This window comes from Lepisma saccharinum, chromosome 4 (assembly GCF_977018435.1).
Source record: "Lepisma saccharinum chromosome 4, izLepSacc3.1, whole genome shotgun sequence".
NCBI classification, from domain to species: Eukaryota; Metazoa; Arthropoda; class Insecta; order Zygentoma; family Lepismatidae; genus Lepisma; species Lepisma saccharinum.
Genome location: NC_139232.1, coordinates 27,675,158 through 27,694,713, shown reverse-complemented (window position 1 = coordinate 27,694,713; position 19,556 = coordinate 27,675,158). Strand labels below are relative to the sequence as shown.

Below are 19,556 nucleotides of genomic sequence, written 5' to 3'. Positions count from 1 at the left end.
GTCACTCAAAATGGTTACGTAGTCACTGGCAGTGAAATGTCCATGCAGGGTGATGATGGGTCCGGCAGAATACCAGGAGATGGCGGCCCAAATCATCACTGAACCACTGCCATGCTTCACTCTCAGTAACAGACAGTCTGTATTGTACGCTTGTGCTGGTGTTCTCCACACGTACACTCAGCCAGCAGTCGGAAACAATGTAAAGGATGACTCATCCGACCAGTTTACAGTCTTCCACTGCTCCATTGTTCAGTTTTTATGGGCATTGCACCACTGTCTCCATCTAGCAGCATGGTCAACAGTCACGAGTGGTTTGGGAATTGCAGATCTGCCATGAATACCCTGCTTGTGGAGTTCTCTTCTGACTGTTTTGGCGCTAACAGGGTTTGTAAGCACTGTATTCAGCTCAGCAGTGACTTTTGGAGTCGTGGTGATCTTCTGCTTGGTCACAATCCTACCCAATGTGCATCTGTCTCTGTCACGCAACACACACTTGTGTCCACACTGGTGCTTCGCTGATGTGTTTTTTTCCGAAAGTCTCGTAGGCAGTCATGATCTTCGAGACTGTGCCTCTTGATACACCAAACATTTCCGCTACTTTCGTCATGGAAGCTCCCACATACGTGCACCCACAATTTGCCCTCTTTGAAACTCTGTCAGCTCATACATGATTCACGACAACCTGCACGGACCGGTCGCTGAACTGTAACTGGCCCATCTGTCAGGTTGGCCAAGGTGTATACCTCACAGGAAGTGCCAGTGACCACAACGCCACCTACCATTCAGAAGCAAATCATGTTTGCAATGCCTACCTGTTTTATACCAGGTGTTTCCATATTTTTGTCCATCCCCTGTATATATGTGTGGGGAGGGAGGGGGTGAAAAAAAATTGGTTCACCACTGATAAACACCACTATGGCCCAATATGCTTAGAATTATACAAACTAGAATTCTACACCAAAATTGGCCACCACTGCAATGAGTTAGTTATACATGAAATAAAACTTGTGATATTATACTTGTTTTCAACAAACCTATAAATAAATTTAAGTGAAAAGTCAGTTCTTGTTGGAAATACATACCAGTACAACTCTGTTTTTATGAAGTCAGAATATTCATAACTTCAACATCATTGATGTGCAATTGTTTCTATTAATAATAATAATAATAATAATAATAATAATAATAATAATAATAATAATTCCTTTATTTAGCGGGCGAGGTTCAGCCGTAGGCTGCTCTACCACCTAACCCTTGTCATGAGCTACATAAGAAATATAAGTATATATAATATAATATGATAATATATGAGTACAGATGGAAAAAAGCTTGATTACACTAAAGAGAAATATAAAAAAAATCACATTACCTACAATTACGAATATTCTCATTTCAGTAATATTAGTCATAGGATTATATAAATGTGAAAGAACAAGAAAATATTAAAAAAGAAAATAAAAATACAAATGTGAAAAGAAAAAAAAATATAAATGTAAATGTTAACATAAGGTTGCATTTAAGTAAATAATAATAATAATAATTTGAAGATATTAATAAAATTCCAATAGTTACAGTTATAGAATATGAGTGTTTTGTCGTTTGTTGAGTGCCAGTTCATTTCTAGTATGTGCTACTGTTCTGCTGCTGTTCCTGTAGAAGCATTTCTTTCAATTTAATTTTGAAACTCTTATTGAGTTTTATGGATTTAACATTTGTTGGTAGTGCATTCCATGCTTTCGGGGCAGATATAGAAAAGGATGAGGTATATAGCGTAGTCGAATGGTGAGGAATGTCAAATTCGTTGTGACGACGTGTTCCGTGTCTGTGAATTGTGTTGCGATTACATAATTTTTCAAATAGGTACGCGGGTTTACATTCAGTTTGCAGATCATGAATGAAGGATAGATAGTGTAGTAGCCTCCTGTTGGCCATTGTTAAAATATTATGTCTGTTTAAGGTGGGAAGGATGTGATCGCGTTTATCCAGGCCAAAAGTATATCTGATGCATGCATTTTGTGCAATTTGAATTTTTCTGGTGAGTTTTTTCGCAAGTTTGGACCCATACACAGTGTCACAATAATCAAATAGTGGAAAAATTAAAGATTGAACTAGTCTAAGTTTACATTCTGAAGGTAGTTGATCTTGGAAACGGTAGAGATTTCTCAGAATAAAATATGCTTTTTTACATTGTGCATTGATGTGGTCCATCCAGTCCAACATATCGTTAACAATCAAGCCAAGATTTTTTGCTGAATTTTTACATGGAATGGTTTCATTATTAATTTTAAGTTCAATTGGCTCAACAATAGAATTTTTTTGCGATTGTTTCGTTCCAATTAGCATATAAAGTGATTTTTCAGGGTTTATCTTAAGTCCGTTTGATGTACACCATGTGTAAATATTATTTAAATCGGTGTTGAGTGAGGAAATACTACTTTCTAGCGCTGTACGTCTATTCGAAAAATACAGTTGTGTATCATCTGCATAGAAATGTGGTGTGAAAAATTTTATAACTTTATTTAAGTCTGCGGTGTAGAGGGTGAAAAGGAGAGGCCCTAAAATTGATCCCTGCGGAACCCCTGCTCTTAAAACTACAGCTTCGGAGATCTGCGAGGGTGAATTTTGAAGTAATGTTCTCTGTTTTCTATTAAGTAAGTAGGATTCAAACCACCTTACGGCTACAGAGTCAAATTTATAGTATTTGAGTTTAGATATTATCAAATCGTGTTGGACTGTGTTGAAAGCTTTACTAAAATCCAGTAATACGAGAAGTGTGGAGCAACGGTTGTCAATTTCGCAAAGAATATCGTCTGTAACTTTTGTTAAAGCTGTTGCTGTGCTATGCCGTGTACGGAACCCAGACTGAACTGTAGGTAACAAGTTGTTCGCGTCAACATAACATATTAGTTGCGAAAATACAATTTTTTCTAGTACTTTAGAGAGTACTGGCAATAGGCTTATGGGCCTTAAGTCATCGAAAGAACTGATTTCTCTTTTCTTTTGAAGAGGCAAGACTCGCGCTTCTTTCCATGTTTCTGGAAACACGCCTTTAGACAAAGAATAATTGATTATATGAGTTAATGGAGTCAGTACATATGGTAGTGCAATCTTTAACATCTTAGTGTTTATGCCATCTGCTCCAACACTGTTTGATTTAATTTTATGCACTGCTTTGTGCACATCAATTTCGGCTACTGTGTTAAAACAAAATAATTTATTTTCATCGGTAAAGCTACGGCTTTCAAAGTACTCAATTTGTTGGGTTTTTAGTTGAGTGGGAATACTAGATAGATTGCTAATTTGCCCAAAATGATTATTGAGAGCATCGAGCTCGTGTGCTGTGTTCACAAGTGAGGATAAGTTATCATTGACATTTTTATTATCCAGCACGCCCCACTGTTTTAGTTCACGCCACGTTTCCTTCTTATTTAATTGAATAGCGCCAAATTTAAAAGAGAAGTATGACTTCTTTTCCTGTCGGATAACGGTAGTCGTAAAATTTCGGAGTTCTTTGTAGTGGTTCCAATCGGCAACGTTGTTTGTCCATTTGAATTTCCTCAGAGCGTTGTCTCGAATACGCATTAATAACTTGACATTAGGAGTTATCCATGGAACGCGCTTCCTCTTAACTCGGGCGGTTTTCATAGGTGCATGGCAATCAAATATTCGTACAATATTGGAGCTAAAAAAGTCTACTTTTTCGTCAACGGTATCAAGTGATTGCAGTGTTTCCCACTGAACGTTTGTTATGTCTTCGGCAAAATTGTCTATATCGAAAGAGGAGAAGCTTCTGTAACTCAAATATTTTCTCTCATTAGCGGGTTTCTCGTAAACTAAGTCGATGTACGTGACACAATGATCCGATTTACCGATAGGCACTGTGACGTCGGTTGCATGCATTCTGGTAACGTCATCTATTACTATAATATCTAGCAGCGTTTCGCTAGTTTCAGTTATGCGCGTTGGTTTTGTTACAACTTGTGTTAGCCCGAAAGAAGATATTATCGATTTTAGAAACCGCGTTTCTGATTTATTTGGTTGTAAAAAATCGCAATTTAAATCACCGAGCAACAAGAATCTATCGACGGACGGGTATATTTCAGACATCACCTCCTCGAGTACCGACAGTTTAGAGTACGCTACATTGGGTGGCCGATAAACAGCGCACATGCCAAGTCGCACATTTTTGTAGTATAATATGAAACTTAGGGTTTCGACATCATCGGTGTTCACTCCGATCTCTATTTTCTGTATCTTTAACCCATATTTGTAATACACAAGAATTCCACCTCCCCTCTTGTTACTTCTGCTTTGTGTGATTACTTCGTAGCCCGGCAAGCGAAATGCAGACTGTGGTGTGGAATCGCTTATCCAACCTTCCGTGATTACACATACGTCTAAATCCAACTTACGTATTACATAATTTAATTCATCCAATTTCGGAAGCAATGACCTCACGTTAGCGACTCCCGCACGGAAGAAGGAGACATTTGGCAACGTCTGCGCTGGCGATGGGACAGTGTCGCCTGGAGGGTTGAGCGACAAGAGGGGTGCCTTGTTTACAGTTTTGGAATTGCAAGGAATGCAGGTTGTCTTCATGCTATTCAGTGCTACCAACTATTGAGTGAAAAAAAAAGAAAGAAAAAAAAAGATTAGGCAATGGGGACTGGATGTTTGGCTCTATGGGTGTGCACTTCAGTCTCACGTCCAAAAGAAGTGTAGTACCACCCCTGTCTAATACTCGCACTCGTTCTTGCAGACATAATGATGCTAAATGTATTGGCAACCCAAGTTTTGATCACCTTTCACTGAAAAGGAGGCTATGACAGAGTTATATATTTCATGATTTTTTTAACACGGATTTCTTACAAATTTAAAATATTTTGGACATTTTCCAGCTAGTCACAAGAAGAGCGATGTTATTGTGCAATATGTAATTCAACATTCGATAACCTTACAAAATCACTCAAAACATAGAAATACCGATCTACAATATCAACACTATTGTCAATTTGCAAAATATTTCGTAAAAACTTCCTCCCCCGCTCCACTGATATTAATGAACAAGGAGATTAATAACATTGTTGTAAACCAAAGAAGCCGATCCAACTACCACATGGAGAAAATCAGTTGTAATTTATCTATATGTTGTTTAATTCTAATGACAGACTGATTGATCCAAGCAAATGAAGCGAAATCAAGAGAAAAATAAATCTTGAAGAAAATTACAGTACTCACTCAGTCCACACTGCCCTGCTTCGCACTTCAGAATTTTTCCTTCCCTTCTGCCGTATCTATATATTTCTTATATTGCTACAGGCTTTGTAGCTAAGTTAACTCCAAAAAGTTAACAACGTTAAATATGAAGTCTCTGTGAACTATGTACAGTGTCCCTATTCATCATGAAATCAAACACTTTGCACTGAAACAGGAACGACCTTTTGACTACGATTTAAACAATTTTGCAATGCAGTAACAGACACACAATGCAAAACATCTGACTGATTGATGTACGCTCCCTCCACACGGGTTGTGGCTACTGTGCCACAGGGACCATTTATTTTGGTCAAGATGCACTAAGTAAAGGCAATACCAGAAATGTTTAAAACACCAGTTTCACTTTCAGTCCCCCACCTCCCCTTCCCCTTCTTTCTTGCTTGGAACAGGATGAGAGGGACAATATACAATCAAAACTTTCCTTTTCTAAAAGAAAAAATCCCTCAATTTGCAATCATGTATGGGTTCCTTCGACTCCGACACACCATCTCGAATTGAATGGGTTTGCAACACTACATTTCTTAAGACATGTGTTCATGGGGTTTCCTTATGATGCAAAATCTCCAGGCATGGGCCCCAAGCCAGAAGACCCAATCAGCATTCTCTATGCGACTGCTGCAACAGCATCATAGGGAACGTAACTCGCATAGTGCGAGCCACGAGCGGCCCTCGGTCTACGTGGGTTGAAATCACTTATCGCCTGCTTTTCCACCACCTCTGTTGGTGAAGCGGCATGGGAACACTTGATGTTTCGAAGGAGACATAGTTCAATGAATAAGTATAATGATCATGATTTGCATTACAGATTTATTTGGGTGTGCACAGGCGAACGTGCAAATAGGCAGAAGCCGCTACTGTGGTTAGGGATGGTTGATTAATTTCATCTAATAGATATAGTAAGCACAACAGGTTAATATAACAGAAATTAAAGTAATTGCTGATAGGATTGTTCATGATGATTGTAGGGTTTGCCTTTCTAATAATATTTGGTATCCGTGATGAATTCTATAACCCATCTACCACACACTTTTTAGTGGTTCACAAAACATTGGCAAATAACAGCTTTTGAGTTACCTCTATATATTCTTTAGACAACTATATTTCATTGCTTTCAGTTGATTGATTGATTGATTTGCTTTATTTTAATTCACTTTTCTGCCACTTTTGGCTTATGACGAATATGGGGATGAGTGATGACATGATGACATGATGAATTTGATGAATGGACACTCACAAAGAACACCTATGCCCAGACCAGGATTCAAACCCAGCATTGGCATTGTGACACAATGTGCTAACTACTCTGCCATGGAGGTCAGATCATTGCTTTGAGATTGAAAATTAAAGGGTCTGGAAAAACTAACACTTTAAAATTGCTTTGTACAATTGCATATTAAAAACTGTTATTGATTTTATAGATTTTCTTCACTATACAACTATGCCAACTAGCAATTGTCAGAGATTTAAACAAGGGTTGTAATTTTTTAAAATGTTGCCTTAATTTGACAAACATTATGCCATTTTATTGAGTCTTTTAGTTATGCATTTCAGATTATTTGAATAATTTCATTAAACATTTTAAGGATTGCAAATTTTATTTTCAGGGTGCCCTTGTTGGAACACTTGCTGGCTTGGCTTTGACCTGCTGGTCAGGTTTTGGATCTCAGGTAGCAGCTTCTCGCCACCAAATTATTCACCCCAAGAAGCCAGTTGCTGTTGATGGCTGCATGTACAACTACACTCTAATAGAGCCTCCAGTAAATACACTGTAGGTTTACAAGTAGAATTCGTAATGAAAAATTCTTACTTGAGACAAATCAAAAAGGAGGAAAACGTAAAGCACAATGGCATAATTCGGGGGAATAATTGATTGATTGATTAAGTTGTTGTTTTATGTCCACTTTATGTACAGAAAGGATAATTGGGACTGCACCTACAGTTTAAAGTGGGATCTGGACCACTACCTGACTCCACTGGGTACAGTGGAATGAGGCTACCACCCTGCCATGGGGAGGCCAATTAGGGGGAATAAGATGGTTGGTTAGTGCACTGCATTTGTTACAAATCAGAAGTTAAAAAAAAGAAAAAAGTAGTTCACCTGGTGACAAGAGAAACGTAATGTTAATCCTTAAACGCATAGCGCTACCATATGCTAATGCTCAACATTCACACACTTTCGTGCTAGAGGCTTGTCTATATTGAGTGTGTAGGCAAACCTACTGCCAGAAGTCACTCTAAGAAGCATTAAGCTTGTGTTTGAGACCGTTAGTTTCATTCCAGGTAACGGCATTGTTGTGTGAGGATGTATTTATTTTGACCTTCGATTCTTTTATTCAAAATGTCATACACTGGAAACTAAATATGGTGTTTTTATCTGATTGTTTTTCATTATGGAGTTCTGAATGTTTTCAGCATTTAGTAAACACATGTAATTTAAAACGAATGATGTTTTCTGTTCAAGAATTTGCATCACTTGTTCAATTTTTGCTCATAACGGTGACTTTATGATATGGGAATGCAATGCAGATACAAAAGCTACCAGCCTTTTCAACAATTACTTCATTTATTCTATTATTATTGCATGTAAACCAAGAAATTTAATTTGTAAAGCCTCTTGCCATCTTTTGTATGGTTTCTTTTTTAATATTGCTTATAATTTATGTTATTTTAATATTAATAATAAATATAATAAAAATAATAGTAATAATAGATAACCATTTCATGGAACATTTTGTGCCTGTTCAGTAGCTCAGCTTTGTTGAGTCTGTGATCCTGTATTATGCAAAACATTCCTACAAGTATTTATTAGAGGTAAACCCGAAGCCTGCCTGGTGCTTGAAAACCTTCCGTGGATGCCTCATTTGTTTTGGTATCTATCAAGGCAAGAGTATAAAAAGATTCCACTGACATTGAAAACAAATTTAGAAAGACTGCAGCCCCTCTTATGTATATTCTACAAGAATTTCAGAGGCAAAAATTCTCCCAGCTTGGATTTGGATGGAAATCACTCAAAACTATGTGGCATCATTTTGTGTTACACCTAAGGGGGCGTGGCAGCCCATTAGAACACAAAGGAAGGTTTTGAAAGGTGTGTGGTATGCTTGTGGTCCAACAGGAGTGTTCTCATTGAACATGTCAAATATGTGGTTGGACTTCGTGTTCCATGTTTCATACGTTTCTATGATAAGGGCCTCTCCGATGGCGTAGTAGTAATGTCGTTGCTTTGTAATCAAGGGGTCCCGGGTTTGATACACAGTGGTTCTGATCCCACTTTAAACTCTAGGTCCAGTCCCGATTAGCTATTTTGTGCATAAAGTGGATTTAAAACTTCAATTCAAATCAATTCAAAGTTTCTATGACAGGAGAATATTCAAGAGTGATATACAATATGTGAATAAAGAGTAATCATTATGTACTAAATAGTTACCTGAGCGCCTTTAGCTCAGAAAATGTGAGATTAGTGTACAATGGATCTATAATATTTGTATTATTTAAAAAATAATCAAATTTTGAAAGTAATTTGAAGGTTAATTAAGAAATTTCCAAGTTTTCAAATATAAGTCAATTTATAGGGGATGAACGCATAGCGTTACCATATGGTAATGGGGCATAATTATAAAAGAGAGAATGAAAATTTTCAAAAAATGATTCAAAATCGCTTATTAGTACACAACAACAGATATTAGACTAAAAAACAAGAAAAAATTGACAAAAAATAATTCATGCATTTAAGGATTAAAATAAGCATAGTTAACAGTACTAGACAATGCATAATATCCAATTAACATTGTGCATATGTATCACTTGGTGGAGACCTGTAAAGTTTCAGTCATAGGTTGTTTGGTTGGAACACCAGGGCTGCTTCTGTGAAGGCCACTTTTTCAATGTTGCGGCAGAATTATTTTCATATGCAAAATATAGGTTTCAGTAACAACTTTTTTCCACTAGTCATAATCCATCCAAATTGGGACTCATAGTATTTCATTTATTTTTCAAAAGGTGTCTTCAACAAGAGACAAGCAGGGAGAGGGGGAGGTAGAGGGAGACCAAAATTACATACATTACTGAATAAAAACTAATTTCACGCAAACTGTCTACTAATTTTTAAATTGAGAAGCTTTCTGTTCCTAATCGTTATTAACGATGCAATTGTTCTTTCTTTTGTTTTGCAGAGGAGAGCCATTTCCACTGTACAAAATATCCTACCTCTTGTTTGCACCCTTGGGATTTCTCGCAGTATTACTGGTAGGAGTTGTTGTGAGCTACCTGACAGGAGGAAAGGATCCCAATGAATTAAATCCTAAACTACTCTCTCCAATAGTTAGGAAGCACTGCCCATCAATGTCTTGCAGGAAAAGTCAGGTAATACAGCTTCTATAAAGAGTATGCAATAGACAAAATTTACATTCAACTCTTGTGCTCTAATGTTCGATAATCTGTAATCAGATAGAACAGTTGAATTTTACTTTTTTTCCTTTGGCTATTATTAGGGAATGAATTTCTAGTTCCATACCTACTTTTTTGTTATGTTTTTGATGTATGCTATCTAGAAAACTTTGTGTTTCATGTGCACAGCACCCCTCTGCTGAAATTCTACAGGACCGAATGCCTATATGAACTATATATTCCTATCAATGCCTAACAGCCCTATTTTTACCAGAGAAAATTAATTTTAAACCTTTCACATAAGTTCAAGAATAATTTCTATTAAGAATGACCCTTGACCTTGAGACCTTGAGACCTTGAACGAATCTGAGTGGCAAGTGCAACAGCAAGATATGTGAGCATTTGTAAAAATTTCCCCAATCTTCCAGCCTGCATCATGAAATTGAAAAAAATGTTGAGCGAGCTGACTGGATGGGGCATTCTCCGTTGTTGAATGCTGTATTTCCCAGGCGATTAAATGAAGCATAGATGTAGCATCCCAAACAAAGATGCAAGCTGTTTTGGCACAGGATCCTAGCTACAAAATCATTCAGTTGTTAAAGTGTAAGAGCACGGGAAGATACCAAGAATACGCTCATCTGATAGGCTGTGTGATGAGTAGGCAAGACAGCACTTCATCCTCCACCTCCCAATTTGTATCTCTTATCACCTTCACCCTGAATTAATCATCTTGGTGAAAATTAATGATGAAATAGTCTTATCTGGAATTCGACAAACCAAATGAGACCACTCACACAAAACCATTGGGTTATGTCGGAGCTTTCTGTATGCAAGAGTAATTACAATTTACTATAGAATTGTAGTCCATTGAGGAGACTTTCTCATCTCCATAGAATGGATATTGAAGTTCTTGGAGTGGATTTGTGTGTTATATATCCCTTTTTAAGGAACCAAACTTTTCTGTACATAACCTTTTCCTTGGTGAAAAAGAGACTTGAACTTTATTTCTACTTGATCATAAAATTTTCTTCGAAGTGATAGATCTAACTTTCTCAAGGTATTTATTTTTTTAAAATAATATTTACTGGTAATACTTGCAGCAAAGCTGCTTTCTTCTTTGTGGAACCTTCGTTTTGGAAATGTTTCATTATCTGCTCTTTGATGACTTCACCAAACTTAAAGTATTTTTTTCAGTTTCTTCAATGTTATTTGCTTCTAGCAAATTCTTCACTTCCTTCCTTAGGTAGCATAAAAATAGATTTGCCATATGTACTTTATAATTTTTGCAAGCACTTTTGGTAATTTACAACTTTCTTTCATTATTTTTAATTTTCCTTTCCCAAATTAGTCTTCTGTTTCAGAAGTTTCATTCAGAATTTTCTTGCCCCCTTTTTACCATTTTCTAAACCACTTGTTGAGGTGAAACCTGACTATGTGTAGTAGTTTGAGTAGATGAAATTTCCATCTTCTCTGGGAGTTCCTGGTATTTTTCTGTTTCTTGACATTTCTGTCTTACCGTCCTCCATTCCTTCCTTCATGCTCGTTTACCACTTGATTTAACTAAGGTATTTGGAATTGGAGCAGCAGCACAAATAAATTACATAAAGTATAATTTTCATAAGTTATTTACAAATAAGCCATAAAATTACAGTATGGTAATGAGAGGACTACTAGGAAGTCTTAATATATTACACAATTGCTTATCAATAAGTTAGCTTATTCATTTGATAAACAAGAAATACAAAAAAGAAATAAATATATTCGAATGTACAAGAACTCACTTTAAAAGAATAAGTAGGTCTAAAATTACAAATATTTTTATTGATTCAGATTCAACAAATGATAAAAACATGAAATTGTCCTCTCTGTGGACAGCACTATCCCCTTCAGTCGGTCCACAGAGTGAACATCCATGGAGTGGATGAAATGTTTTTCATTATTGTATAACTCCATGGAAATACAAGTTAGGCAAACATAAATTTTCAGATAAGTTCTGCACATAATATGTATCATTTAAATCGTAATAATTCATGATTTGCCAAATTTCTCATCCTGAGAATCCACAGAGTGGACATATGATCTCAACAAAGTTGGAATATCAGAACGTTTGTGACGTCCCTTTTGGTGCATGATGCCTGGATTACTACATCACGGTAGTTACCCAATTTTCATTGCGGCAATGTTATGAGACTCTCCTTAATGTTATGCTACACTGAGCACTCTCAAGACATACAATTAGAAACAAAACCAGCTTCTTGTCATTTTACAAGTTTTATAAAATCTTTTAACTTTAAACATTCTCTGCAAAGTAACACAACTATACTCACAAATACAATCACATTTCAGCAAGGTGTGGCTTTTTTTTTATAATAGCGTTTTACACAAAATTCACATCAACTCACACAAAATCCAACTCCTTTTAGTTGCTGGCCCCCGTGGCAGAGTGGTTAGCACATCGTGCTATGACGCCAGGGGTCCCGGGTTCGAATCCTGGCCTGGGCATGGATGTTTGTGAGTGTCCATTCATCAATTTCATCATATCATCACTCCTCCTCATCTTCACAAATTAGTCAAAAGTGGCACAAGAAGCAAAATAAAATATAGCAATTCAATCAATCAATCAATCAATCCTTTTAGTCCTTTTACCCACTGTTGTCCTGGCAATGGATCCAATAAAAGATGGGACAGTTCTACAAATGTCTATAAACAGGAAATACTTCTGCTTCCGTTATCACTCTTAATCACACATAAATTTTAAAAAATATATAAATTTGATAACACAAGCCAATAAGAACAGATTAATGTGAAAATAAACAAACAAATGAACCATATACATATTGAAAATAAACAATGCGTATCACGTTATCGCAATAATCTCATACAAAAGATAAAGCAAGAACCTCCAACTGTCCCTTGAAATCACAATGGCTTCCATTCCTTTCAATTTTCTGCTGTGAAGTTTCAGTGTTGCACACTCTGGATTTTATTAGGAACTTTTTACTAGTGTCCTTGGAGTGAAAAATTCCCCATGGAACATTATATTTTAATGTTTTACTTAACTATGATATTTCATAAAATTATTTTTTGATGTTCGGGCCTCCCCGATGATGCAGTGGTTGCATTGTCGCCTTGTAATCAATGGGTCCCAGGTTTGATAACCAGTGGAGGCACATCGCACAGTGGTTCAGATTCAACTTTAAACTGTAGGTCCAGTCCCTTTTAGCCTTGCTTTGCATAAAGTGGACTTAAATCACTAACTCAACAGCAGCGATAATTTTTTATGTTCATAGGGGGTTCCAATGTGATTACTTAATTAATCATAATATATTAAATCTTAACTTGTGTAATGGAAAATATATTAAAATAACACCAGCCTGCAATGGCTCTGTGGTAAAAATGAAAATTGATGATACAAATAGGCATCAATGACCTAAATCCGAAAATAACAACAGTTTTTGTGTATCACGTCCAATTATTGCACAATTTAGGTTTTTCCTTTATATATGCCTTCATGGCGTGATGCTAAGCACAGGGGAACACTTTACCTTTTTATAGCTACATTGTATGTGTATCGTAATAGTACAACCGCATGTCTCCACATTACACTGAATATGAACAAAGATCTTGAATGAAAAAAAAAATGGAATGAGAAATACATTAGATAAGATACACAATGCACTGTTGAACATTTGTGGGTGTTATATGATCAATAGGAAAGGTACGGAAAATAGATTAATTCATGAAGAAACTGTACTTCTTGTATTTCAGTGTGAAGGTGGGTGACAAGGATAAATCTTTTACCACATAGTGCATGTAACATTTGTTTCAAGCGACTACGTTATTGGTATGAAAGAAAATGGAAGGAAATGCCTTTTGCAATACATCTGGTGCAGCGCGAATAGAAAAATCATCATGATGACTGTTATTTTGTTTGTCCCAAGTAACTGGTTGCAACAAAAAAGAAACATCACGATCTGCCATCAGCTAGGTAGGCAGCCTATTATTCATGGACCTGACTTACTAGTGCCTAAACAACCAGAAAACATAAGTAACAATGAATTTGAAAGCAGTTCCTCATATTCAAGCAGTGATGAAATGTATCCTGAAACAAAAGAGTTAGACACTTCACAGAAACTATTTACCCAACCAGAGGTGAATGATTTGGTGCTACCTAGGGCTCATGAAAAGAATCTCTTGGCTCATGTGGTTATATTTTCTTGATACAGAAATTGTGACAAACATTTTCGGAAATACTCCTTCCCACATTACACATAAAACTTGGAATTATACAACAGTTTGTTAAGGCAGTAGACAAAAATTGCCCATGATTCCAATACTTATGAAAACATTTATTTCGCTAAAGTCAGAGAAGGTATATTTGATGGACTGCATATGCATAAGATGATGATTGATGATGATTTTAACAAGACAAAATTGATGAAGATGCATGGGAAGCATTCAAAGAAGTTGTAAGGAAATTTCTTGGTAATGTGAAGGACCACTGTGCAGACATTGTACATTTAACGTAGAATATACAATTTATTATATGTATTTAGACACATATATTACATAATAAATGTAATTATATTTTATTTTTGTGCACTATATTACTATATTATTATAATTTATTGTATTTATCTTGTATTTGCCATTTCTGCACTATTTCTAAATGTTGTTGTTATCGATAAATTGATATAATAATGAAATTACATGTTGTGAAATACGCTGACATGATGCAACAAAATAGAATATATTTTCGAAATCAGCATATCACAATTAGTAAAAGTCACCTATTGTGGTTCATACCACAGGCTAGTGTAATCTATACCCATAAATTTTGAATGTAGACAGTTCACGAAGGGGAAAATCTACATATTCTGTGTAAAATTCAGAAAAGAGTAAAAATTATTTCTGGAAAAAATAAAGCTGATGGATCTTATAACTAATGACTAAATTAATTCCCACTGAAAAAAAAAATGTCTAAATATTTTTAAAACATTTTTTATGACTGCTGGACAAGGTTTCTACCCCATTTTTTTGAGAATGACCCACACCGAATGGCACGTATCAATTTTCAAAATATGTTCATCAATTTTTCATTTCATATTACAGCAAAGAGAGACTGATCTACCAGAAGCAAAGGTGAGAAGGAAAGGTTTGGACAAGAATGGCCAAGAGAACAAGGCCTATGAGTCCTATCCAGAGCATGAAAACACAATTGTGACTGGACTTTGATTGGTATGTTAACAAGTCAATTGTAACAATTTAAAAACTGTAATGAAACAAAATGCTCCCATTTCATAATTATGCAGAAGTGCAGTGAATTGCCTTGAAAACAAATTAGTTTTCAGTGTACTCAACATATTCTGGAGTTTCAATGGTCAATGCATGGTATGAACACCAACAAAATAGTGATGCATTCATTGTTGTTCATGATTGAATATTAATAAAATACAAGCAAGTGAAGTGGAAGACAAATTTGTACTTTCAATACAGAAAAATCCATCAAATATGTGAACTTTATTCAAATACTGAACTGTGCCACTTTTTCTTATATCAAGAAGCTGCAATGTATAGACTTGTATATTGATGGAAACAATAATATTGTCCACAACTAGTACAAATAAATGTTTTAAAATTATGTACAAAAATATTCTGATAATTGTTACATTTAAATTTTTTTTTATGAAAGTGTAAAAATGTTGCTGAATGTCATTCTTTAATTCTTTTATTTCATTTCTATATCATACAAGTTATTGTAAAAGTAATATTTTTTTGCTAGTTTACGGACATTTGTTTAAGTCCAAATTACGTAAGAAAACAACTTATATAATGTGCAATGGAAATATAACTTTAAATTGACAATTGACACACAACACATCAAATTGTAATAAAGCAGTTCCAAGACATGCAGTTGATTGGTCTGTCCTCATGGGATATGTATGTAGCATGTGTTATTCCAGTGAGAAATCTCCTTAAAAACCTTCCAACGAAGAGAACAAATGAATGAATTGATTCTTATGTGAAGTAATAGCATACTAAATATTGTAATTATTGTGTAGCAATAATGGAGGCAATAAAGCAACACTGTAGTTTCTTTATCTATGTCGAGTAGTCTAACTGCTTTAAAGTACAATTAAATGCAATACCTTTCTCCATTAATCTAAATTCATTGGACTTGGGTACTCTTGCAAATTTTGAACAAAATAACAAATATTTTACAAAGTTTCCAGTACTCTACATAAGCCTGCTGTGGTCACATGAAATGTTAATCATTAGGGCTCTTGAAAATACTGTACCATATTCAATTATGATAATATGTGTGTACATATTCTTGGACTGGGTCAAAACTGATGTATCCTCAGAGTATACAATACTGCAGCACAGCACTTTCATGGAGTCCAAATATCCTGGAAATTATGCAAAATCTACAAGTTTTATAATTTTTGCAACAACATTTTGGAGAGATTTTTAAACTATTATCTCAGTTGAAATTAGGAACATTTTAAAGTAAAATTCTGGTATAGTTATGTGTATGTTAAATGTAATAAATATTTTGATATACTTTGATTTGTTTCAAGTTTAAAGTATTAAATGAATTGATATTTGTATTGGTGGCAATCAGTAAAAGTATCAACATCGGCACTGATTCAAAATGGTATCAGCATGTGCATTTATAATTATTTAACCCATTTTTTGCTGCAATTTTTTTGTCTGGATAAAAGTAATTCAAATTTATCTTAAGCTGTTTGTACAGTGTCTCTCAAAAGTTTTAGGACAACGACATTTTAAACTAGGCAACCCAATTTACACAAGTCGTTGGTGGGTTGCGTGCAGAGTTTGGCTCAATTTCAGGGTTGCCACGTGCACAATAGATATTTATAAAATACGCGAAAGAAATATAAACAATTATTATTGTATAAAATTATTAAAAATATCACTATTATATCGCAAATGACAAAATTCTTTCTGAAAGAAAAAAATAGGTTTCTAGTATTTCATCGCTGATGAGTCTACAGTAAGGAAAAGAGGTGAGAGGAAATGAAAGGTTACAAAGGAGAGGAGAAAGAGAAAGCGAAAGGAGAAGAGGAAAGGTAGAGGAGAGAAGAAAGATAGGATAGACAAGGAGAGGAGATGTAGTGAGGAGAATGGAAAAAGATTCGAGGAGAGATGAGGAAAAAGAACAAAGAAGAGAAAAGAGGAGGAACACGAGAGGAGAGGAGGAGACGAGAAGAGGGAAGTGGAGAGTAGAGTAAAGGAGAGAAAAAGAGAAGAACGAAAAAAGAGAGTGCAGTGGAGTCGGAAATCTAAGACAGGAAAGGAGATAAGAGGAGTGGAGAAGAGTGGGATGAAGATAAGATGCGAGAAAAGTAGGGAAGGCGATATGAGATAAAAGCAGAACAGAAAGAGGTGTAAGGAGAAGGAACTGGAGAGAAGAGGTAGTTGCAGAAAATATCGTCTGAGCGTCAAGAATGGATGCATTGGTCAAATTATCGACATGAAACATTCAATAACATTTTGAAATGTATTGGAGAATATATTAGATCGGTGCGAAATGCCTTTTGGCTGAGTTCAGATCAAATTAAAAATCTTCCATGTAAGATCTTTGATTTTACCTGCGATTACACCACTAAAAAAATGAACGTAATTTTTAATATTTATAAGAATTATTCATTTTTTCTCCACTTCTCCGTTCGTTGAAATTGGGATTTTGCAATTCAATATTTCCCCTCCCCACATCGTTAATTCCAAACTGAATCATTCCGTTTCACACGGCGTGGACAATGAACACAATAGGATATGTCTAAAACTTACGAAAATTTTCTGCCACCGGAAGGGTTTGAACCTACGACCATCAGATTGACAATCCTGAACGGTAGCCACTACCCTACAAGCTTTCGTTCCTTAAACCGGGTAGAAGAACCGCTGCACCACGCCTTTACCTTCGAATGAAACAACAATTTTTTCTAAGTATTCTGTCCCTTTAATATTGTAAATGTCGTTTGGTATACGTGTAGTTGAACTTTTACTTTAATTTTGATTTGCTTTCTTGTAGTATAACCGATATCTTCGAGAAATAATTTTCGAAGTAATTAAAAACGAGAATATTGGTAGTTGTGAAAATGCGAGTTATTTCTTCTAACTTATTATTGTGATTAGGCATTACTAATGGAAAATATCTAGAGGCTTGAACATTACAGGACGATGTTCTTTTCCTGTGATGCTGTAACAGACAAAATGCTTGTTAACTGATGCAAGTATTGTGTCCAGAACAGTCTTATGAAATGTATTTGCTGTTGCGTAAGGTAACACGAAATAATTACACCGTGTGAGAAACTACCAAATGTGTGCAACGTTATCCGTAAACAGGCGGAAAATTTTATTCATAAAATCATGTCACACTTGACAATATTAGTCAAGAGAGACTCGTGGGACACTGTGTTAAGGTGCTGGACTAAATCCTTCTAATTTTTCTTACTAGAAGAACAACAATTTCTAAGGAAGAGCAACAGTGATGATCTTTCTTATTTCTTTTAAATGCTTATACTTTCCTTTAATTGGGTTAAAAATAAATAAGAATATTGCTTGTATTTCTGTCATTGACGTAGACCAGAGAGAGAGACAGACAGATAGACAGATGTTACAAAATAGTTCAAATAGTGCGAGCGCCATTAAAAAGTCATGATAATTCTATGTTGCGTACTTAGAATTATTCATACAATAAAGAACATGTCTAATTGTGAGTTAACAAAAAAGACAATAATAAAGAGACATTTTCGCATCACGATTGCAGTTCGAAAAAGTCGGGACAGGGATTGAAAGTAACGCACTGTCCTGACTAAATCGGTAAATCGGATGTCTGCTAGCCTTGCATCAATGATTATAAAACTAAAACCACCCAATATTGCAGTTTGAAGACTTTTGCGCAAGAAACAGATTCATTTATGCAAGAGCAAAATTGAAATTTTTACACATTTCAAAAATCGACGATGTTATTTTCGTATTTATTTATTTATAGGTTCACATTTAAATATTTTAGGGTTTGAGGGGGGAGCATGGCCCACATGGACCCTCCCCTGGGTACTGACCTTACGTAGACAGTGAAAGAGAAATTTTGGAGTACCTTTCTATTAAATTTAGTATTTACATTCACCTTATGCTCAGATAGATTAAACCGTTTATTGACAAATCGTGAACTTTTCGTTTAATAGATAATATTTGGTTTTAGACGACGGGAGAAAATTGGTCGAATTTCCTTTCTTGCTCTTTTGAGAGAATATATACTTCTACAATAGCAATCGCGTTCGGAAACCGTGAAAAAAAAGACTTGGTTTTCAAAGGCAGACAAGCTTGGTAGTCTAGCTTGCTCGCGATCAAAGTGACTCACTCACGCTATTCAAGGCCGCTTCTTATCACAAAACACTGTGGTTCGATGCACAGTGTCTGCACCCAGCACGTTACAAGTGACCAGAGTCGACTTTTAAAGAGAATCTGAAGAATGGTAGATTTCATCAGAGGCGGCTAGGTAGGCACCAGCTCAACATGCAATAGTTTAAGTGATAATTCCTGACAAACAAAAAACCGTATTGAATAATTATTGGGATAGTAATACGTGTATCCGCTCCTTTTTAACAATGTAAGCTCGAAGACAATCTGTATTCCATTTATTTATATTGGCAACTTGGTCAACCGGAGGTTATTTTATCTCCTTCGATGATCGATTATTTTTTGTTTACCCAGGAACATGCCCCATAGGAGATTTCCAAGACCGGGTTACGCTACTCACTCGTAGCTCCCCAATTTCTTCACGATGGTGGGTTTCTACCGGTCCCATACACAGGCCGAGAACCTAGAGAGTGAGCATGGGCAGACTCGAATCCATGCCGTCCTGC

At 35.7% G+C, this 19,556-nt stretch overlaps 1 protein-coding gene across 4 annotated transcripts in view; it reads left to right on the top strand.

Moving 5' to 3' along the window:
* Positions 1–16,179, top strand: part of LOC145987119 (sodium-coupled monocarboxylate transporter 1-like) — a 138,010-nt gene extending 121,831 nt beyond the window's left edge. For all 4 annotated transcript variants that reach the window (XM_083121604.1, XM_083121605.1, XM_083121607.1 and 1 more), the window contains 3 exons: positions 6,882–7,045; positions 9,450–9,639; positions 14,776–16,179. In XM_083121604.1, coding sequence (XP_082977730.1) covers positions 6,882–7,045; positions 9,450–9,639; positions 14,776–14,898 — 477 coding nt within the window. In that variant the 3' untranslated portion in view covers positions 14,899–16,179. The remainder of the gene's footprint in view (positions 1–6,881; positions 7,046–9,449; positions 9,640–14,775) is intronic.
* Positions 16,180–19,556: the final 3,377 nt, after the last annotated feature.